The sequence below is a fragment of the Pleurodeles waltl genome, chromosome 8, assembly GCF_031143425.1.
Source record: "Pleurodeles waltl isolate 20211129_DDA chromosome 8, aPleWal1.hap1.20221129, whole genome shotgun sequence".
Lineage (NCBI taxonomy): Eukaryota > Metazoa > Chordata > Amphibia > Caudata > Salamandridae > Pleurodeles > Pleurodeles waltl.
Genome location: NC_090447.1, coordinates 1420409909 through 1420433335, shown reverse-complemented (window position 1 = coordinate 1420433335; position 23427 = coordinate 1420409909). Strand labels below are relative to the sequence as shown.

Sequence of the window (23427 nt, the reverse complement as noted above, 5' to 3'; positions counted from 1 at the left end):
CATCCTGTTAGAAACCTCTACAATGGGGGCATCCAGCTTCTTTGTGCTGCTGAGGCCTCCTCACAACTCCCTTTGCCTGCTGCCAGAGGATCCTCCTGGGCTCTCCTCACTGCTACGGGCTGGTCCTGACTTACCTGTGAAGGCTCAGTCCCTTGGACCTTCCTGGTCCCCATTATTGCAACTCCTTTTGCATTTGCCAAAGCTTGTTGGTGGTCCTCCTGGCCACTGACCCCTCTTCAATAGACAACTAGAATGGGAAAGCTTGTGGATGACTCTGAGGATCCTTCTGCATCGCCTGAATACCGCAGCTGCATCTTCATGACAACAGTCCAACAAAAATGCATCCACAAGAAGGGTGGGCATTGCCCTCTTGTACCCCCAGGGTGCCTCCTTGTGGTTTGGACTGTTCCCTTTCTCCACAGGTGCTCCTAGTCTGGAATCCACACCTGGGTTCCACCGACTTGGTCCACAGGTCACTGCAGCAGCTGGACAGCCGAGGTCCCCATCGACTTCAATGGGAGGTTCTGCACTAACTTCACCTCATGCATCCGGGCTCCTGGTGTAGATACTCCCCTTCTCTGGTTATCCAAGGATGGGAGCACTCTTGAACCTTCCTTGTTCCAAAAGGTGTCCTCGGGTCCTCTGGGAAGGGTCTTTTTTCAACCTTTTCCTAACTGCAACTTACCCAATGTTATCCTATGGGCCACCGGACACTAGGTAACACATCTGCACACAGGATCTTGGGGAATTCCTAATACTTACCTTTGGTACCCTAGGACTTCCCCAGTCCTTAGGATTTTTGAATATCAGCCTTTGGTCAGCTGTGACTTTATTTACCAATGTTTTAGTATATGGTTTGCCCCCTCCATACGGGCACATGTTATTATATGCTTGTACCTACCTGTTTTCAAGTGTGTTTCTGTGTGTTCATATCTCCAGTTAGGAGATATACCAAAGTTAGTTTAGTGCCTGTGTGTTAATAAATAATACTTTATTTTTCTAACACTTGGTGTGGTCCTTTCTTGTGTGTAAACCATTGACTGAATCAGTGGGTATTGCAAATGCTTTACGCCCCCTCTGATAAGCCTTATCTGTTCTCCACAGCTACCCCTTTGTAGAGCTTTGGTTATTTGAAAGCCTCTAACACTATACAAACTCCTCTCACTTTGAAGTCAGAGATAGAAAGATAAAGTGAATTATGAGAGAATTTTTCTGGGATACAGTGTGTCAGGTGGGGAAATCTGTAGGATGTATTTTTTGTAACACAACATGTACATTTGTGTAAATGAGCTGCAAACATTCAGCAGCTAGAAAAGCAAAAATGAAGTAAATTTTTTTGTAATTCTGAAGTGAGATGGCAGTAAAGATTTTAATAGGATCAAAACAAATCAAGAACTGAATACACTATTTGGTGTTGCTCAGATTATAAATATTCGCTGAAACACGATTTCCACACATTACCATTTGTGTGCAATATAGTTTTATCAGTAAAACCTGCATGTCTGTGAAAATGTAGTGGTCATATCAATAGAAAATGTACTGTCTGTAAATGACAGTGCGCTGCCATACAACGTTTTAGTTACATTAAAAAATTGACCACCTCATGCCCATTAAAGCTAGGTGAGTTGCGAAAATTCGTGGTTCTTAAAAGGGGGTTGTAGTTCTTAAAGGTCTGGGAAGCACTGGCTTAGAACTGTCAAAGGGCATGCCAGTCAAGAACTGCTGAACATCATTACAGAATCCCATGGAGCAAATCTAGGCAGGGTGCAGAAGCACTACACTGGTTCCAACTGTCCTACCCAGACTGTCGGTTGTGTCCAGGCCTGAGCAAATGGAATACTTTGCTAAATCCTGACCATCATTGATGAGACACTATAGAGTCTGGGACATCTAGAAAGATACTCACAACATTGTCCCAAAATGCACAAGAGTATCTACCCAGGAGGAAAGATGTTTGACAGACCTTTGTTCAAGGCTGTCAGAATAAAACAACAATTTGGTCAATGTCTCCATTAACTTTGATAGGTTGAGGTGGCTCGTGGATGCCTACTCCACAAAGTTCTCTGGAGTAGGATGCTGAAATAAAAAAATCTGAATCTCTCGGAGCAGGCCTATGCGGTCTTGCTACTTTCCTAGTACCTGGTGGGCAAGATTCTGGTTTTGCCCATTTGCCCACCAGGGCATCTGTGAGAGCTTCAATAAAGGGCAGAAGAGGGTCCTGATCAGTTTACCCAGGTTGAAGAACCTCTGTCAGTACATTTATTTTTACCTCTGCAGAAGATAGGCTAAGGTCTAACACTGCTGCTGTTCTCCTAATGATAGTTGTGAAGGAGGCAGACTTCTCTTTCACCATAGCTAATTTTGAAGAAGATATACTAATATGGGTGAGGTGTCCAGACCACTGCCATTATTCAAGTCCAGGAAAAGCTTGTCATCATCATATGGAGAGTCATGGTCATTATCATCAACCCGCTGTTGTGAGATTTCAGGGTCCAAGAAGCAGAATGTGTTTTAAGTCTGTGACCTTGTTGGAGAAGGATTCCAACAGTCATAATCCAATAAAACTATTGACTTTGTGACAGCTGTAAGTGCCATCAGAGCCTGCATAGAGACACAGGGTTGTGGAGTTAGTACAGCATCAAAGGCGGTGTCTGGCGTGGAGCTCAGTTCAGAGGAGAAGCCGGCCTTAAAGCGAAGTTAAGTGGTGCAGTCAGGGATGGATTAGCTAGCGGGAACCTGACTAGAGGCCATCTTGGTTCGTTAGGGTCCGAAGTTCTCTAGAGGGATCCAGTGGCACACTAAAGATGCTGTCTAAGCCCTGCTTGAGGTCACAGAGCTGCTGAGGTGTTGCCTCTGGTCTGCGGAAGCTGGAGCACATCAGGACAGGCATTAGAATTGGGTTTGAAACAGGGGGTCGACTCCTTGGTCTGGAAGTGCTTACAGCATTGTGTGACCCTGAGTGCTGAGGCAAAGAAAACTGTGTTTTGACCTCTTATCTTAGAGCTACCTGAGCTATGTGTTTTTGCGATGATCAGTGATGAAGCTGGCTCTCTATGGTGAACTAAAAAGAAGTACACTGTGCAGAGAGTCCAATGGATCCCCAATTGGTTTGCAGAGGCAAAGCAAGTAAAACAAAAGCCCTATTTTGAGGTAGAATGGGCCTGCAGTGAGGCTTATCAGAAACTAGTGTTAAGCATTTGTTGTACTCAGAGGCAATAAATGAGATTCATACTCAAAGAATAAATCTGGGAGCAATTTAGAAAAATAACACTTCTTTTTATATATACTTCGAAGCCAAGAACTTCGTTACATGGTAGGGACGTTTTTAAGCATAAATACTTTTCACTTGCAAAAATGGACACAATGCAATTTTTGTGTTTTTCAATGTTAACTTAAGGGAGGAAAACAAAGTCAGCAAACAGTTACTTTACCATGACTTACAAGACCAACATCAGAGACTTAAGGTAGGCGCTGGGCAAGAGTCAGGACCACACGAACAGGTCATTATGGGCAGCAGTGGGGCAGCCGGGTGCAGAGATGTAGTACGGCATCGAGTGCCTAATGTATTTCAATGGGATTTTGTCTCTGTGAAAATAGGCTGCAGGCTCTGACTGGGAAGCCAGTCGCGGAAAACCAAAAGGTAGGTAATAAATGTGGGATGCTCGTGGACAGGAAGCACTCGAGGTTGAGGGGTCCTGTGGTCTGAGGCTGCAGGCATCGTTGTGGAGTCCAGGAGGAGTGAAACCACAGTGGGGGTTGAGAAGCAGGTCCACTGCTCACACAAGTCTTGAGTCTTTGTCGAAGACAGGTAGTCCTCCCGGGTGCCTAGAGCTTCAGCTGCAGGACGAGCTGTCTTTCTGTGCAGAGTCTTTCGAGGGTTGCAGACAGGCCGGCGGGGTTGGTAGCAGGTCAAGTGCTTCTTCTCCCCTCTTCTACGGGTGCAACTGTTCTTTGTCCTTGGTCTTCTTAGGTCATCAGGATCTGAGTTCTTGGGTTTAGGGGTGCCACCTAAATACTTAATTTAGGGGCTTTACAGGAAGTACCAGGTGACAGTCTTTAGCATGACTACACTCTTTATGACCACTTCGGTTAAATCCACCAATGGGAACAGTGAAGGTTTATTGTTCTGATATGTTTGATACCAAACATCCCAGGATTCAGAAAAGCCATCATGTAGCAGGGGAACTCGTAATGCCCAGTGTACAGCACATGCATTTAAAATCGCTTCCCTGTGCACTTACTATATCTCTGAATCGGCAGAGACATAGCTGGCGCATATCTGCTCATGCATATATGCCCTCACAAGTGCCTGCTTTAGGGGTGACTTACACCTGGCACATGCAATGATAGGGAACCAGCCACATGCAGTGATAGGGGATCTGGCACACAAGGGTGGGTGACAGGTCGTGTTTTCAATTTAGCCTGCACCAACACATGTAGTCTGCAATGGCAGCGGTGTGTGGGTTTGGTGTGGGGTCCCTGAGGGTGGAACAATTGCTGCTGCACCCCTCAAAGACCTTCTTTAGTACCCCAGGCCCTAGGTATCAGGGGTACCATTTACTAGGGACTTACAGTGGTAGCTAAAATTATTGCTAACTGTGCAAAACAACTGTGCAATTTTGGGCAAAGAGATTTGGCACTGGGAACCTGGTTAGAAGGGACCCTCTGCAGTCAGAGCCATATCAGAAAACAGCCAAAACGTGGGGGTTAACCATGTCAAAAAGGGTGCTTTCCTACAATCACAAGTATCTCTACGTGACTTAAAGACTGTCTTTTTTGAATGGGACATGATGAATGCTGGAAAACATTTTGAGGGACAGAAATAACTGTCAGCGTTGACAGGACGAGGCACACTGTATCCACGTCGGAAGGCAAGAAAAGAAAACAACTGATGTTAAGATGCAGAGGTTGCACAGATATAGTGGCCCCCTAATGTCACAACCAGGGTGGCACAGATCCGACAAAGGGCCACACAACGCCACCTACCAATGTACGAGGGAATAGCTAACAAAAGTTTACGGATCCAAATGGCACCTGGGAAATCCAGAAGGTGAGAAATCTGCATTTAGAAGTCTTTGTCAGAAAGTGTGTATATATATATATATATATATATATATATATATATATATATATACACACACATACATATATAAAAAAACAGTCTTCCAGGCTCCAACCTACTTAAAAAGCATGTGATATGACTCAAATATACTACAATGTTGGTCAGTGTTTTCTATTAACCCAATGCTTGACCCAGAAATGTTACCTTATTTTCTTCTATAACTTTTTGTAACTGCTCTTTTCCAAGAGCAACTTCATCAGAGTTCCGCGACTTTGACAGTTCATATTTTTCAGTTGCTTCCTTAAGTTGCTCTTGCAATACCTGATGCTCTTTTTCCATTCGTAAAATATCCCCCTGAAGAGAAAGAGGAAAAACAGCAATTTGCATAATCTCTGTGGTCTCTCAAGTAAAGTGAGTCTTGACTGAAGTGAATATTAATGACTTCTACTGCCAGCTCCCACCAATTCTGTGAAAGAAAGCACCAGCTTTGTTTTCAGCTATGTAATTGTTGTCTTCATTTCCAGAACGTTTGACAGGATTTATAATCTTCAACATCACCTCTGCAACAGATATGTGAATAGTGACAGAGTTCAGAGGAACCTTTATAAGCAATAGAGGGGTAGCAGATATAAAGAGAAATGTGGCATATTAATTTACTCAGCTCCTGAGCCCAAGGATCCTTTAGTGCCAAATGAGACTTGACACTGTTTTTTTATTTTCTGTACGAAACATGTGAAGCGGAAGCGTAGCACAATTGGCATGAACATATCAAAGGCTGTGAATTACCATATGGGGAAACACCAGGTATGGCACCCTATTTCTCTTTAGGCACACCCCTATTACTTATACAGCACAACACTTTAATTTGTCACACTGGTCTCAAAGCATGCTTTCTTTTTAAGCCCTTTAGGGTCCATCCAATAGGACTGCTGCCTAGTACCTTTATTTATAAGGCTAAGAAAGAACCAATAGGGTAAAGGGTCATTGGGTTTTGATCTCCTTGAAGGGGCATGCTTAATTTCCCTGTTTCATATAGGAATTGGTGTTTGATAATTCTGAAATAAGAGTAATGCCTTGAATGCCAAGCCCCACTTTAATCCAACAACGCACTTCTAATACAAGCGATCACACTGGCATGCTGAGACAACTGCCTTAACTGAAGCACATAACCTCTATCTTGCATGGTCTGCAATGTTTAGCTGTGGCTTTGGGCCACAAATGAATGCTGGCCAGTGGAAGACCACCTAATTTAAGTCGATATTTGTGTGCTTTCATCAAACTAACATTGCCATGCGGTGATTTCTTAGGGGCTTGCAATTTAAGTGATACTCTCCCACTCAACCTTGGACCAATCTGACTTTCTTGTTTAGAGTCCCTTCAAGGTATTTTTGTTGCATATGCCCTTTTACACTTGGAATGTTTAAACACAATTATTTTTCCTATTGTACAGTGAGCAGCACCTCCCTTAGGGAATGATAGTTTTACTGAAAAAACAAGAAAGACATTGCATAACACTCATGCAAATAAGGTCAATAGAAAATAAGATAAAATAATTAATACCACGTGTCTTCTTACCTGATGTTTTTCAAATGGATAAAAAGGATCGGTATTTACATTGTGGTCAGACAACTCAATAACAACCTGAAATAAAGATAATATATGTGTAGCACAGGCAAAATACAATTCACACAACAAATCATAAGAAACACTGCTCAGATGCTATCTGGGGGGAAAGGAAAAGAACAAGCTACTTACATTTTTAACGCCTTATCGGGAAGAGACATCATATTCTGGTTGCAAATTCCTTGCCTTCCAATTTCCCAAGGCATTAGCCTGGATCCAGAGATTTTTCTCAAGCAGTACCCCTGCGTGCCGTTAGGTGGCATCAGTCAGCTCTGCGTCCATCGTTGGTGTCGTGCGCGCAGGATATGACATCGCAGGACCGATATAGGAGTCACCCTGATGTGCTCATGTCAGTTTATTTTCATGACTTTCCATGCTACAAGCGCAGAGCCAAGCAGAACACTGACCTTGGTGGGTCAAAACTAGGGCCCTGAAAGGGAAGTCCCTGTCCCTAGGAATCAGTTCGCAGAGAGGGGATGACTGATGGGTTGGTAAGGAATCTGCAACTAGAATATGTCTCAACCAGATAAGGTGTTAGCGAAGGTAAGCAACTTGTTCATCTGATTGAGACTTGTAGTTCCAAATGTCTTACCTTAGAATAGATACCCAAGTAATACCATCCCTGGAGGTGGGTCTGCGAACCAAGATCATACTAAGAAGTCCTGGAGGACCGAACGGGCAATGTACCCGTCCCTCACTGTCCAAGTAGTAGTGTTTGGTGAACGTGTGCAGTGATGTCCACATCGCTGCCTGATAGATGTCCAAGACTGGAATTCTGCATGCTAACGCAGTGGTTGCAGCTTTCGTTCTGGTAGAATGAGCACACAAACTCTCCAGGCATTGCTTCCTAGCCAACGTGTAGCACATTTTAACACAAAGAACAACCCGTCTAAAGATGATACTCTTCTGCATTTCCGGACCCTTCTTCAACCCTACATACTCAACAAAGAGTTGATCATTGATCCAGAACTCTTTGGTAAGATCAAGGTAGAATGCCAACTCTCTTTTTTGGGTCAAGGCGGTGGAGTCTTTCCTCTTCCTTAGAAGATAAGTGTGCACGTAAAAAGTGGGCAAAGTGTTGGATTGGCCTACATGAAAGGACATGACCACTTATGGCAAAAAGGAAGCTCTGATAAGCATCACTGTCAGGATAGATGGAAAGGTAGGGTGGCTTAGATGATAATGCCTGCAGCTCACTTACCCTGCTTGCGGGCAGATGTAATGGCCACTAAGGTGGCTGTTTTTAATGTCAGAAGCCTGAGAGGACAATTATGGCGCAGCTCAAAAGGACGGCAGATTAAGACAGTAAGAACCAGATTCAGATTTAATTGGGGCACTATAAACGGTGATGCAGGAACTATATGGGTAAGACCCTTAAGGAATCTACTGACAATTGGACATTTAAACAAAGAGGGTCTGTCAGGTAATCTAAAAAAAACAAACAGAGATAGCAGACAAATAACCTTTGAAGGGACCCAAAGCAGAGCCCTGCTGGGCCAAAGAAAGTATATAAAAAAAAAGACCACGGAAAGAGAGCCAGAGAGGGTCAACAGACTTGTCTGTGCACCATGCCCCTAACTTGTTCCATCGACAGGCGTATACCATTTTGGTGGAGGGACGCTTGGCTGCCAAGATAAGGTTACACACTTTGGGCAGAAGGTCAAAAGCTGTCAACTGCCACTGCTCAATCTCCACGCGAGGAGGAGACTCGGGTGGAGAACCCTCTCCTGCTGCTGCGACAGAAGATCCTCCCGAAGAGGCAGTCTGATCGGAGAATCGATAGCCATACATAATAGCGTGAGAACCAGACTCTTCATGCCCAGCCCAGAGCCACAAGGATTACTTGAGCCCAGTCGTTCTTGATCTTCTAGAGAACTCTGGAGACAAGTGGTATGGGCAGAAAGGTGTACAGGAGGCCTGAACTCCAATCTAAATGCAAAATGTTGCAGAGAGTGTGCCTTGGAAACTCCAATGCGCAAAACTTCTGACATTACGCAGTCTCTGCGGATGAAAACAGAACTAACTAAGGCTCTACCCACTGATGAAAGACACATTGTGCCACTTCCGGATGGAAATGCCATTAGTGATTGGCCAAGCATTGTCTGCAGAGTTTGTCCGCTCTGGTGTTCAGAGAGCCCGCCAGGTGTGGAACCACCAGTGAAATGCCGTGGTAGTTCAGCCATGACCGGAGGCGCAGAGTCTCCTGACAAAGTGTCCGCAACCCCACCCCACCCTGCTTGTTAATCCCTTCCTCGCCATGGACATAATGGTTACGTCCATGGAAGTGCCCGTGTGGCGCCATGGACGTAACCATTACGTCCTGGGACCGGCACTCGGGGTAAGCGCTAGCGCTCCCTCCGAGGGCCGCCCCCCCATTCCCCTAGGCCAGGACCCCCCCCACAACCCCCCTGTGACGTCAGCGTGCGCTGACAATCACAGAGCCTCCCCCATTGCGCTGGAAGCTGAGAAATGCTTTGCATTTCTCTTCCGATCACGTGGGGGAGGCCGAGAGAGGCTTCAAAGGGAAGGAAATGTATTTCCTTCCTTTTGAAGTCTCTCTCTGCGTTTTGGCAGCCGGATTGAAAGCAATCCGGCTGTCAAAACACCCACTAGACACCAGGGATGTCTTTTTTTATAAATTAAATTGGCATAAGGGAGCGACCCCTTGGGCAAGGGTCGCTCCCGCGGGGGCATTTTTTGTTAAGGCCTTTTCTGCCCCCCCTGGGGGCAGAAACCTCTAGGCACCAGGGATATTTTTTTGTTTGTTTTTGTTTAGTTTTTTGTTTTAGGTGTGGGGGCAACCCCTTAGGCAAGGGTCGCTCCCGTAGGGGGCAAATTATATTTAGGTCATTTCTGCCCCATTTTTATGAGGCCAATCTGCCCCCAAGGGGGGCAGAAACCACTAGACACCAGGGAGTTTTTTTTTTGTTTGTGAATTTCACGTAAGGGGATCAACCCATTAGGCAAGGGTCGTTCCCCTGGGGGGCAATTTTTTTTTAGGCCATTTCTGCCCCCCAGGGGTCAGATCAGCCTATTTTAATTAGGCCGATCTGCCCCCAAGGGGGGCAGAAACCACTAGGCACCGGGGAGTTTTTGTTGTTGTTTGAGAGATGGGGAGCGACCACTTAGGCAAGGGTCGCTTCCCTGGAGGGGCAAATTGTATTTAGGCCATTCCTGCCCGCTTTGGGGGCAGATCGGCCGATTGTAGGTCAATCTGCAGAAACCACTAGGCACCAGGGATCTTTTTTTTGCGCCGTCAGGCAAGGGGAGCGACCCCGTAGGCAAGGGTCGCTCCGAGTAGGGGGCAAATTTATTTTAGGCCATTTCTGCGCCCCCCTGAGGCCGGCTGAGCTAGAGGCCAAAATCCACAGGTAGGCACTTTGCAAAAAACACCTCTGTTTTCTGTGAAAAAATGTGATGTGTCCACGTTGTGTTTTGGGCCATTTCCTTTTGTGGGTGCTAGGCCCACCCACACAAGTGAGGTACCATTTTTATCGGGAGACTTGGGGGAACGCTGGGTGGAAGGACATTTGTGGCTGCTCTCAGATTCCAGAACTTTCCGTCACCGAAATTAGAGGAAAAAGTGTTTTTTTGGCCAAATTTTGAGGTTTGCAAAGGATTCTGGGTAACAGAACCTGGTCAGAGCCCCACAAGTCACCCCATCTTGGATTCCCCTAGGTGCCTAGTTTTCAGAAATGTGCTGGTTTGCTAGGTTTCCCCAGGTGCCGGCTGAGCTAGAGGCCAAAATCCACAGGTAGGCACTGTTTTCTGTAAAAGAAAGTGGGATGTGTCCATGTTGTGTTTTGGGCCATTTCCTTTCGTGGGTGCTAGGCCTACCCACACAAGTGAGGTACCATTTTTATCGGGAGACTTGGGGGAACGCTGGGTGGAAGGAAATTTGTGGCTCCTCTCAGATTCCAGAGCTTTCTGTCACCGAAATGTGAGGAAAATGTGTTTTTATTTAGCCAAATTTGGAGGTTTGCAAAGGATTCTGGGTAACAGAACCTGGTCAGAGCCCCACAAGTCACCCCATCTTGTATTCCCCTAGGTCTCTAGTTTTCAAAAATGCACAGGTTTGGTAGGTTTCCCTAGGTGCCGGCAGAGCTAGAGGCCAAAATCTACAGGTAGGCACTTTGCAAAAAACACCTCTGTTTTCTGTCAAAAAATGGGATGTGTCCACGTTGTGTTTTGGGGCATTTCCTGTCGCGGGTGCTAGGCCTACCCACACAAGTGAGGTATCATTTGTATCGGGAGACTTGGGGGAACATAGAAAAGCAAAAAAAAGTGTTATTGCCCCTTGTATTTCTCTACATATTTTCCTTCCAAATATAAGAGAGTGTGTAAAAAAGACGTCTATTTGAGAAATGCCCTGTAGTTCACATGCTAGTATGGGCACCCCAGAATTCAGAGATGTGTAAATAACCACTGCTCCTCAACACCTTATCTTGTGCCCATTTTGGAAATACAAAGGTTTTCTTGATAGCTATTTTTTACTCCTTATATTTCAGCAAATTAATTGTTGTATGCCCGGTAAATAATGAAAACCGAAGGCAGGGTGCAGGTCATTTATTGGCTCTGGGTACCTAGAGTTCTTGATGAACCTACAAGCCCTATATATCCCCGCAACCAGAAGAGTAACGGTATATTGCTTTAAAAAATCTGACATTGCAGGAAAAAGTTACAGGGTAAAACGTAGAGACAAATTGCAGATTTTTTCACCTCAATTTCAATTTTTTTCAGTTGTTATTTTCTGTAGGAAACCCTTGTAGGATCTACACAAATTACCCCTTGCTGAATTCAGAATTTTGTCTACTTTGCAGAAATGTTTCGGTTTCTGGGATCCAGCAGTGGTTTCATGCCCATTTCTGTCACTGACTGGAAGGAGGCTGAAAGCACAAAAAAATCGTAAAAATGGGGTATGTCCCAGTAAAATGGCAAAATTGTGTTGAAAAATTGGGTTTTCTGATTCAAGTCTGCCTGTTCCTGAAAGTTGGGAAGCTGGTGATTTTAGCACCGCAAACCCTTTGTTGATGCCATGTTCAGGGAAAAAAACACAAGCCTTCTTCTGCAGCCCCTTTTTCCCATTTTTTTTAAAAAACCGAAATTTTCTATGTATTTTGGCTAATTTCTTGGCCTCCTTCTGGGGAACCCACAAAGTCTGGGTACCTCTAAAATCCATAGGATGTTGGAAAAAAAGGACGCAAATTGCAAATTTGGTGTGGGTAGCTTATGTGAACAAAAAGTTATGAGGGCCTAAGCGCGAACTGCCCCAAATAGCCAAAAAAAGGCTTAGCACCTGAGGGGGAAAAGTCCTGGGTGCGAAGGGGTTAAAGTCCACATGGCACTGGTGTTCTTCATAAACACTTGCACTACTTTCCCTTTGAGAGAAGGAAGGAATGCTTTCAATGCCAGTTTGATCACCCTGAGCTCCAAAAGATTGATATGGAGCCTGGACTCCACCCAAGATGAGATGCCTCTGATCTCCGTCTCTCCCATGTGGCCGTCCACCCAAGGAGTGACGCATCTGTCACTAAAGTCAAATATGGTTGGGGAAAGGAGAGGGATCTACCACTAACTCAATCACGGTTCAAGAGCCACCAATGCAGATCTTGCACTTTTCCTTCCAAGATCGGTACAATGTCGGAGAGATTCCACTGATGCCAAGTCCACTGGAAATTCGGGTCTCAATGCAGAGCCTGCATATTGCCATCTGGCATGTGACACCAACAGAATGCAGGAGGCCATGAGGCCCAGCAGCCTCAGAGTCAGTCTCAGCAAAATCCAGGACTGAATATCCTGGACTTGCCGCTTAGGAGGATAAGGCCAAAACTGCACTATGTGCAGAACAGCTCTGATGAAAGGGAGCGTCTGAGAGGGAGTCAGGTGTGACTTTGGCACATTTAAAGTGAACCGCAGGAAATGCAGGATGTCTCAAAGTGGGTGACGACAGCCTGGGGCGAGCCCGCCTTCAACAGCTAGTCGTTGAGATAGGGGAAGACTGAAATCCCTTGTAGGAAGCTGGCTCTGTATATACTATATCAAAGTGAGATATAGTTTGCACAGAGTCCAGGGGTGCCCCAGAGGCAATAATAGATAATACTTATGCTCTATTTGTGGTAGTGTGGTCGAGCAGTTAGGCTTATCAGAGTAGTGTTAAGCATTTGTTGTACACACACAAGCAATAGAAGAAACACACTAAATTACTTAACTCCAGACCAATAGGATTTTATATAGAAAAATATATTTTGTTAATGTATTTCTAGAACCACAAGATTCAGTTTGCAGGTAAGTACATTAAATGAAAGGTACTTTGCATAGGTAAGTTCAAGACTTTGAATCAAATCGACAAAACATACAGTTTACTTTAAAACAGCAAAAAGCTATATTAAAAGTAGATAGTGGAATTTTTAACAGTTCCTGGGGGAGGAAAGTAAAGTACAGTTTCTGAGGTAAGTAACAAACTTATAGGTTTATTCTCTGGGGCATATGTAGCCCACAGTTGAGGGTTCAAGATAACCTTAAGCACCCAAAACCAGCAACACGGGCCGGTTAGGTGCAGAGGTCAAACAAGAGCCAAAATAATGTGGGCCCCTTTGGAGACAGGGGGTACTACAGTTCCAGTCTGCTTGCAGATAAGTACCTGCGTTGTCGGAGGGCAGACCAGGGGGCTTTAGAGGAGCATGGGAGGGGCCCCAAGTAGGCACCAATCCCACACCCTCAGCAGCACAGGGTCGGCCGGGTGCAGAGTGCAAACAGGTTTCAGGTTTCCAATGGAACTCTATGAGGGGACCCCGGGGGTCACTTAGGCACTGGAGGCAAAGCACAAGGGGTCTTCTCTGGCAAGCCACCGACTGGATAGGGAGGAGGGCCGCCTGCTAGTCGTAGCTGCACTGGTAGTCGGTTTCTCTCGAGTCTGGGGGCTGCGGGTGCAGTGCTTCTCCAGGCGTCGGATATCTGTGTCCCGGGCAGTCACGGTCAGGGGGGTCCTCAAGATTCCCTTTGCAGGCATCGTCGTGAGGGTCTAGAGAGGTCAGCCCAGGGTGGACACTTGGTCGGGATCCTCTCTGGCTAGTTGGGCTACCTGGACACGGGCCGTGGGCATCGGGTGCAGAGTGGTTTAGGACTCACGCTTCTGGAGTGAGGTGGGAGTCCTTTAGAAGCAGTTTCTTCTTCTTTCTTGTTGGACATGTCAGCCTCCACCCAGGACAGGCTTTGTGTCTGACCCCAGGGTGCAAGAAGGCACTCATCCCATGTGGTCAGAAACTCGTCCAAAAGTGGCAGGCTGGCACAGACCGGTCAGTCCTACACTAGCAGTTTGGCTCATATACGTGGGACATCTCTAAGATGCCCGCTGTGTGCATTTTTCAATAAATCCCACACTGGCATCAGTGTGGGTTTATTGTGCTGAGAAGTTTGATACCAAACTTCCCAGTATACAGTGAAGCCATTATGGTGCTGAGGAGTTCGTAATGACAAACTCCCAGACCATATACTCAATATGGCTACACTGCATTTAAAATGTCTTGAGAATGGTATCAGACACTGTAGGGGCATATTGCTCATGCAGCTAACCCCTCACCTCTGGGATAGTGCACCCTGCCTTAGTGCTGTAAGGCCTTCTAGAGGGGTGACTTACCTATGCCACAGGCAGCGGTTTGTGGGCATGGCACCCTGAGAGGGGCGCCATGTCAACTTTGCCTTTTTCTCCCCACCAGCACACACAAGCTGCAAGGCAGTGTGCATGTGCCAAGTGAGGGGTCCCGAGGGTGGCATAATACATGCTGTAGCCCTTGGAGACCTTCCCTGGCCACAGGGACCTTGGTACCATGGGTACCTTTTACAAGGGACATAACTGTGTGCTTGGGCTGTGACAATTGTGAAAACAAAGGTACAGTTTTAGGAAAAAAACACTGGTGCTGGGACCTGGTTAGCAGGGTCCCAGCACACTTTCAATCAAGGTTGGCATCAACACTAGGCAAAAAGTGGGGGGGTAACCATGCCAACGGTGGCATTTTCCTAAAACCCTGATCTGCGTAGATGAGCTGTGGCCACTGCCATCACCTTGGTGAACACCCGAGGGGCACTGGTAAGGCCAAAGGAGAGCACAGTGAACTAAAAATGCTCATGGCCTACCGTGAATCGTAAGTAACGTCTGTGGACAGGCAGTACGGGAATATGGAAGTAGCGTCCTGCAAGTCCAATGCTACCATCCAGTCTCCTGGGACCATTTTGAACTTCACGTTCCTAAGAAAGAGACTGAGGGACTAGAGGTCTAGTATAGGGCAGAGGCCTTTGTCCTTTTTGGGCACCAGAAAGTAGTGGGAGTAACAAACATGAACTACTTCTGGCACAGGGACCCTCTCTATGGCTCCCTTGGCCAAGAGAGCAATAATTTCCTCACAGAGAAGTGGCAAGTGATTTTCTGTCATCTGATCGCAGGAAGGTCAGTGTGGGCAAGCAGTTAGGCTTGTCAGAGGGTAGAGCAGAGCATTTGCTGTACTCACAGAGGCAATAAATGAGAAACACACTTAAAAAATAAATTATTTTTATATATATTTCAAACCCAAGAACTTTGCGATAAGGTAAGTAGATTTTTAAGCAAAAATGCTTTGCAGTTTCAGAAATAGACAGTGCAGTTTTCAGAGTTATCTCAATGTTATCCTAAGGAGGAAAACAATGTTCAGCAAACACAGGGTTAACAATGACTTATGAAGCCAATCTAGGGGAGTTAAGGTAACTACTGGGCACGGATCAGAACCACATCAACAGGTCTCACTGGGCGGCCGGGTGCAGAAAGGCGTTGTGTGCTCAATGGTTTCCTATGGGAGTTTAGTCCTTGTGAAGACAGGCTGAAGGCTCTGGCTAGGAAGCCAGTCACAGACAACAAGCAGGTAGTTAGACGACTTGGGGTGCTCGGGGACATAGGAGCACCTTTGGTCTACTCTCCTGTGCCCAGGGCGACAGATGCATGGGTGTCTTCAGATGTCAGGGTTTCACGCCCGGGAGCACTAGTGGTCAGGGGATCTTGTGTGCTGAGGCTGCAGGCATCATGGGGAGTCTGACCAGGTTGTCTTTATTGCAGGAAAAGTTTGGTGCCCACTGGAGACTTGAGTCTTTATTGAAGGCTGGATGAGTTGGCATCTTGGGCAGGATCCTTCGAGGTCAGCAGGCAGGCCAGCGGGGCAGTTCAAGGTCAGCTGCTGCTTCTTTTCCTCTTCTGAGGGTGCAACTCTTCTCTGTCCAGGTTTTCTTAGGTTATTGACATCCGAGTTCTAGGGTTAATATTCAATTTAGGGGTGTGCCAGGCCCTCAAACCACTGCCTGTGGCATAGGTAAATCTCCCCTCTAGCAGACCTTACAGCCCTAAGGCAGGGTGTACTATACCACAGGTGAGGGCATAGCTGCATGAACAATATGCCCCTACAGTGTCTAAGTCCATTCTTCGACATTATAAGTGCAGTGTGGCCATATTGAGTACATGGGCTGGGAGTTTGTAATTACGAACTCTACAGCTCCATGATGGCTTAAATGATGGCTGGGAAGTTTGGTATCAAACTTCTCAGCACAATAACCCCACACTGATGCCAGTAGTGTTGGATTTATTATAAAATGCACACAGAGGGCATCTTAGAGATGTCTCCTGTATTTTACCCAACCCTTTAGTGCAGGACTTACCAGTGTGTGCCAGTCTGACACTAACAGACAAGTTTCTCACCCCATGGGGTGAGAGCCAATGTGCTCTCTGGGGTCAGACACAAAGCCTGCTCTGGGTGGAGGTTCTTCACACCTTCCCCTGCAGGTACTGTAACACTTGGCGGCGAGCCTCTAAGGCTCAGGCCTCCTGTTATAGTGCCCCAGGGCACTTCAGCTAGCGCAGATGCCAGATACCAGCCCCATTTTTGGCCGCAAATCCGGTGGAAAAATTAGGAAAAACAAGGGGGAGTGTCCACATCAGAAGAAGCAAGAAGAAGGACTGCTAAGCCGATCCCAGCAGAGAAGACTCCAGACAACAACTGACTTGGCCCCAGCCCTACCAGACTGTCTGCAGCTTCAAACGCCCCTGCTCCAAGAGGGCGCCGCACGCTGCAGGACCTCTACAATCCCCCCAGAGGACTGCCTGTCCAGCAGAGGACCAAACACGTACATTGTAAGCCCGGCGCCAACTTTGACCTCTACACCCAGCCGGCCCCATGTTGCTGGTGGTGCACCTTTGGGATCAGCCTAAATTTTGACCTGTGGACATAATAAATCCCCAAGACTAGAATCATAAGGCGTGCACTTACCGTTTTGTGTGCTAACACAACACGCCCCAAGGACTCTATGGACTCCTATGGAAAATTGCACTGTCAACTTTTGAAACAGAAAATTGGCACTCACTTGTAAACTGCCCACTGATGACCTCGACCAACTTAAATACTGCGAAAAATCTTCAAATGAATTTCCATAGAGACCAGAAAGACCGTCACCCATGCACTCATCAGCAGCAGGCTAGGTTACGGAAACAGCCTCTACGCCGGCACCACACTCAAGCTCAAACGAAAACTCCAGAGGATCCAGAACGCAGCAACCCGCCTCATCCTGGACCTCCCACGCCACAAACACATCTCCTCACACCTCAGATCCCTACACTGGCTTCCGATCGACAAGAGGATCACCTTCAAAATCCTCATCCACGCACACAAATCCATCCACAACACAGGACCTACCTACCTCAACGAAATAGTGAACTTCCACACTCCCACTTGCCACCACCGCTCTGCTGACCTCGCACTCGCCACAGTCCCCCGCATCAAATGCACCACCACCGAAGGCAGATCCTTCTCCTACCTCGCCCCCATGGCCTGAAACTCCCTCCCCACCAACTTCCGCAATTCTCAGAACCTCCTGCTCTTCAGAAAAAACCTCAAGACGTGGCTGTTCGAACAGTAATCAAACCCCCCCCTCCCACTCCCCTTTCCTCCAGCGCCTTGAGACCCTTACGGGTGAGTAGCACGTTCTATAAAAAAAATTTGATTGATTGATTGATTAAGCAATATGCCCCCAATGTGTCCTTGCCAAATCTCGGGCATAGTGAGTGATCAGAGCAGCCATTTTAAAGTGCATGTGCTGGACACTGGTTAGTATGAGTTTTACAGTAACATGACGGCCACTCTGAACCCTGGGCTGTTTTGTATCAAACAACTCAGAATGATACATCCCCACTGGTGCCCCCTGCAAAAGCTCACTACTCTGGCATGGTTGGTGACTGGTTCTATCCAGCCTGCCTCCACCAGACATCCAATCTACAAACTTGGGGGAAGAGATCTGTCTCTCTGGTTTGTAGAACAAAGCCCTTCCTGGGTGGAGGTGCTAACACCCCCTCCCTCAGGAATGTGCACTGCCCTGGCAGAGACTTTCAAAGGGCTTACCGCCTTTGAAACCCAGCCCCTCGACCGGCTGCTAGCAGCAGATGGCCGCCCCTGTTGCAAATCCCCACTTTTGGTAAGAGCAACAGCGGAAAAATACAGAGGCATGCACCACTCCCAAGGTGATGCCGGTTAGGAGGACACTCAATTTCATTTTCCTCCATCTTGGATGGAAGGAAAATAGCCAACCAGGTATAGGGTTGTGACCTCTGCTCACCGGAAGTGGTCACTTAGTGGGCATAGCCACCTTAAGGTAGATGGCCCATTGGTCACTACCAGGTTCCCCCTAAAACGCCCCCTAAACTTAGCATTTAGAGGGCATTCCTAGACCAGAAAATGAGATTTGACGGTCAAAAGAAGACCAGCAACAAGATCCAAAGCACAAGAACTGTTGACCTGCTCCATCAAAGAAAAGGTGCTAAACCTTGCCTGCTGCACCCAGGACCAGACAATCACTGCAGAGCTGCCGGACAACTGGACGACTCTACAAAAAAACCCAGAGGACCTCCAGGCTTTCCAAATCAACAGAGAACTCCCAGCAGAGTGGCGGTGCCACTCTAAACCTACAAGGAACCAGCAAGCCAGTGAGTGTCCCTTCAGTGACCAGACGCTAATTCCCGAACCAGAACCAGGCACCACAGTTAGACCAAACTGCAACCCGACGACTGTGAGGACAACCCCTGTCAGTGTGCCAAGTTTGGTGGCACTGCAACCTTGAGCAGCCAAACTGTGTAAATACCAGTGGTATTGGTCAGCCCACATGAGACATTGAGAAAAACAGCCCGCCTGGGGCTGAAAAAGGACTTGGAGGAAGCCCCAGTCGAGGGATTGCAGAAGCAACCCGGGCCTTCCGCCAAAGTTCCCCCTTTATCCTGTGAACGACCCTGGAACCAATTTACCTCCAGCTCCTGAGGGCAACCTTTTGCACAGCTACAAGCTCACCAATTCACTCTGCACCCAGCCGCCCTGTGCCCTGCAATGAAAAACCTGTTGTGCCCCATGGGTCCCCCACTCCTTGCGACCTTGACACTCCACAGTGACCCCAAAGAGCCATCTTTAAACTTACCTGTGCAGTGCCTTTCCAAGTGGTCCCCCTCCAGAGAACTTCTCCCACTATTCCTGCCAGAAGCGGGAGCCTCCCAAACTTCTCCAGCTGGCACAGTGTGCCCATTGAAGACCTCGACCAACCTGCAAAAGTAGAACTTGGTAAACCAACTTCATTACTTTATATGTATTTTTAAAGATGATCCCCATTGATTCCTATGTTGCGTAATTACCCATAAAAAGACTATTTTTTATTAAACTTCAAAAATTTATATCTTGAAAAGTACTTACCCAATTCTGATGATCTTTGGTCTTACAATTTATATAAAAACTTCAAGTATTTTTGTAAATTGGTCTCAAGTTATTCCTTTGAGTGTGTGAGTTGCAGGATTGATGCTGTGACTACAACAAATGTTTTCCACTTCTCCAAGATTGGCCTAATTGCTCAACCAAGCTTCCTTAAAAATTACAGCATTAGGTGATCTAGTTTTAACCCTTGTAATCCAGCGTGTGGTAGCCTGGACTCCTTCCCCCTGCACAGTAAGCATAGCTTTGCACACTAGGGAGAGGGCCAGCCTCCTACACATTTTGACAGATCATAATTGATGAGAAAAAGAGAAATTGAAAAAATCACAAGTGAAAAGATTACAATTGATGTAAAAGAAAGAAATTGAAGTTTTATAATTGAAAACTGTTAAATACAAGAGTTGAGGAGATAAGGTGCAACGTACTTTGAAGAGCAATAATTTGAAACATTGGCCTCAAATGTAAATGAAATAGTTTGGAAAGTTGTTGTAGTAAACAAAATGTACCATTCGCTGGTGATGTACTTATGAGTGCAAGGAAGCAATAAATGTGGCAGACGGTCTAATGAAACGTATCTTAAGTTGGACTTTATGAATATCTTGACTGGATTTACACAACATTTAATTATTTTCCTAAACATAAAAGAATAAATCTTGAAAATACAGAGACATCGCCAGTCAGTATTGCTTCTTAAATTCACTGACAAATGTGTGTAGGTGTGAACATCTGAATGTGTTCTAGTGTAAAAATGCAGAAATGTAGAATTTATCAATGCAATTCCTAGAGTAGCTCCCATTACTCTTTTGGAAGGGGCCCTGACCCCTTCAGAGGGCTCCTTCTTTGGCAATTCCTAACATATTCTGAAACAAAGACCGACCAACTTGTCTACTACCTCGCAGCTTTCTATTTACTTAACAATGTAAGGATGATGTATTAAGTTGGCTCTGTATATACTATCTCAAAGTGAGAGATAGTGTGCACAGAGTCCAAGGGTTCCCCTTAGAGGTTGATAGTGGCAAAATTAGATAATATCAATGTTCTATTTTGTGGTAGTGTGGTCGAGCAGTAGGCTTATCAGAGGGTAGTGTTAAGCATTTGTTGTACACACACAGGCAATAAATGAGGAACACACATTCAAAGACTTACTCGAGGCCAATAGTTTTTATATATTTATATTTATTTATATATAATTTATTTTAGAACCACAAGATTCAAGATTTGAGGTAAGTACATAAAATGCAAAGTACTTCACACAGGTAAGTATAGAACTTTGATTTAAAACAGTAGTACACACAGTTTAGGTTAAAATGGCAATAAGCTATTTTAAAGGTGACAGAGCAAAAATCAACAGTTCCTGGGGGAGGTAAGTTTGGTTAGGTTTCTCAGTCACACAGTCAGTCTCCTGGGCATAGGCAGCCCACCGTAGAGGGTTCAAGGCAACCCCAAAGTCACTGCACCAGCAACACAGGGCCAGTCAGGTGCAGAGGTCAAAGGAGGGCCCAAAACACATAGGCGCCTGTGGAGAACAGGGATGCCCCGGTTCCAGTCTGCTAGCAGGTAAGTACCTGCTCCCTCGGAGAGCAGACCACGGGGGTTTTGTAGAGCACTGGGGGGGACACAAACAGGCACACAAAACACACCCTCAGCGGCACAGGCATGGCCGGGTGCAGTGTGCGAAGTAGGCGTTGGGTTTCCTGTTGAAAGCAATGGAGGGACCCGGGGGTCACTTAAGCGATGCAGGCAGGGCAACGGGGGTTCTCAGGCCAGCCACCGACTGGGCTAGGAAGAGGGCTGCCTGCTGGTCACTTCTGCACTGGAAGGTGGTTCCTCTCGGTCCTGGGGGCTGCAGGTGTAGTGCTTGGTCCAGGCGTCAGGTTCCTTGTTACCAGGCAGTCGCGGTCAGGGGGAGCCTCTGGATCCTCTCTGCAGGCGTCAATGTGGGAGTGCAGGGGGGTTTGACTCAGGTTACTCACATCGTCTTAGTCGCCTGGGAGTCCTCTATGCAGTGTTATTTCTCTGGAGCTCGAGCCGGGGCATCGGGTGCAGAGTGAGAAGTCTCACGTTTCTGATGGGAAGAGAGAGTTCTTGGAAAGTTGTTTCTTTGTTGCAAAGTTGCTGCAGATTTTGAATAGTGTAGCTGTTCTCTGGAGTTTCTTGGTCCTTCGGGTTCAGGGCAGTCCTCCGAGTCCTCAGAGGTCGCTGGTCCCTGTCGGATGCGTCGCTGTGCAGGTTCTTTGAGTCTGGAGACAGGCCAGTAGGGCTGGGGCCAAGTCAGTGGTCGTCTCTGCGGGGCTTTCAGGTCAGCAGTCCTTCTTTCTGGGGGACTAACATTCGCAGTCCACTTACTTAGTATGTGTTTAGCCACCTGCTAGTGGAGTATTGCCTATCCAGTATTTTAGTATTTGTGTTACCATAAAAGTACCACAGGCTCACCACACACCAGGCCAGCGTCCTACACAAGACACCAAAAATACCCTGAGACACAGAAGAGAAAAAGAGTCCAAGAAATATCCTTCTAGGTAGGAGAATCCAAAAGGAAAAGCAGCTACTGAGACAGAGTAAAAATCAGGGACAAAAGGCATCTAAGGTGGGATTCAGAAACATTGTGAAGTATTCTTCTCAGATCAAAAATAACACACTATATATATATATATATATATATATATATATATATATATATATATATAAAATAATGTCACTTACCCAGTGGACATCTGTTCATGGCATGTAGTGCTGCAGATTCACATGCTATGCATAGGTCTGCAATCTAGTGTTGGGCTTGGAGTGTTACAAGTTGTTTTTCCTTCGAAGACGTTTTTTCTCGAGTCACGGGTTCCAATGACTCCTCCTCTCCGTCACAGTGCACATGGGCATCGACTCCTTTGTTTTCCCGCAGAAGGGTGTAGGAAGGAGTGATGGAGTGAAAGAATGTAAATGTACAACTAAATGTAGTAAGTAAATAAGATGTCCATGCAAATGTAAAATATATATATGGAAAATGTCACCTACCCAGTGTACATCTGTTCGTGGCATGTTCCGCTGCAGATTCACATGCTATGCATACGTCTGCCTTCTAGTGTTAGGCTCGGAGTGTTACAAGTTGTTTTTCTTCGAAGAAGTGTTCGAGTCACGGGATCGAGTGACTCTTCCTCTTCGGCTCCATTGCGCATGGGCATCGACTCCATGTTAGATTGTTTTCCCCCAGAGGGTAAGGTAGGAGTGATAGAGTATAAAGAAAAGAGATGTCCATGAAAATGGAATATATATATATATATATATATATATATATATATGGAAAATGTCACTTACCCAGTGTACATCTGTTCGTGGCATGTTGCGCTGCAGATTCACATGCTGTGCACTGTTCCTGCCATCTAGTGTTGGGCTCGGAGTGTTACAAGTTGTTTTTCTTCGAAGAAGTCTTTTCGAGTCACAGGACCGAGTGACTCCTCCCTTTCGGCTCCATTGCGCATGGGCATCAACTCCATCTTAGATTGTTTTCCCCGCATAGGGTGAGGTAGGAGTGGTAGAATGAGGATACTAAAGATGTCCAATGCAATAGAATAGATATGTATGTACATAGTTTGTGGTAAAGGAATGTTTATTTACATATATACAATTTTAATGCAACTTAAACGGCTACAGGCTCCCGGGGAGGTGGGAGGGCGCATGTGAATCTGCAGCGCAACATGCCACGAACAGATGTACACTGGGTAAGTGACATTTTCCGTTCGATGGCATGTGTAGCTGCAGATACACATGCTGTGCATAGACTAAACGCAATCAGAAAAAGTAGCAGCTGTAGAATACCTAAATACTTTTTCAAAGGTATTGTGTAGTGCTACACCAATTCTGTTTATCAATTTATTCCGCTTCAAAGCCCTTGATCCCACTAGAAAGATGTCGACGCATTTCGGCCTCGTCATTCAGGGCCTCGTCAGGACCGTCAGGGGGCACTGGCACCTCTACAAAAATGAACACACAAAT

General features: G+C 46.3%; 1 protein-coding gene across 1 annotated transcript in view; it reads right to left on the bottom strand.

The window, feature by feature from the left end:
- LOC138248710 (E3 ubiquitin-protein ligase TTC3-like) overlaps positions 1–23427 on the bottom strand; it is a 1210547-nt gene that overhangs the window by 302471 nt on the left and 884649 nt on the right. Inside the window, exons 34-35 of the mRNA XM_069202542.1 lie at positions 6638–6703; positions 5267–5416 (exon numbers count right to left, since the gene is read on the bottom strand). Coding sequence (XP_069058643.1) covers positions 5267–5416; positions 6638–6703 — 216 coding nt within the window. The remainder of the gene's footprint in view (positions 1–5266; positions 5417–6637; positions 6704–23427) is intronic.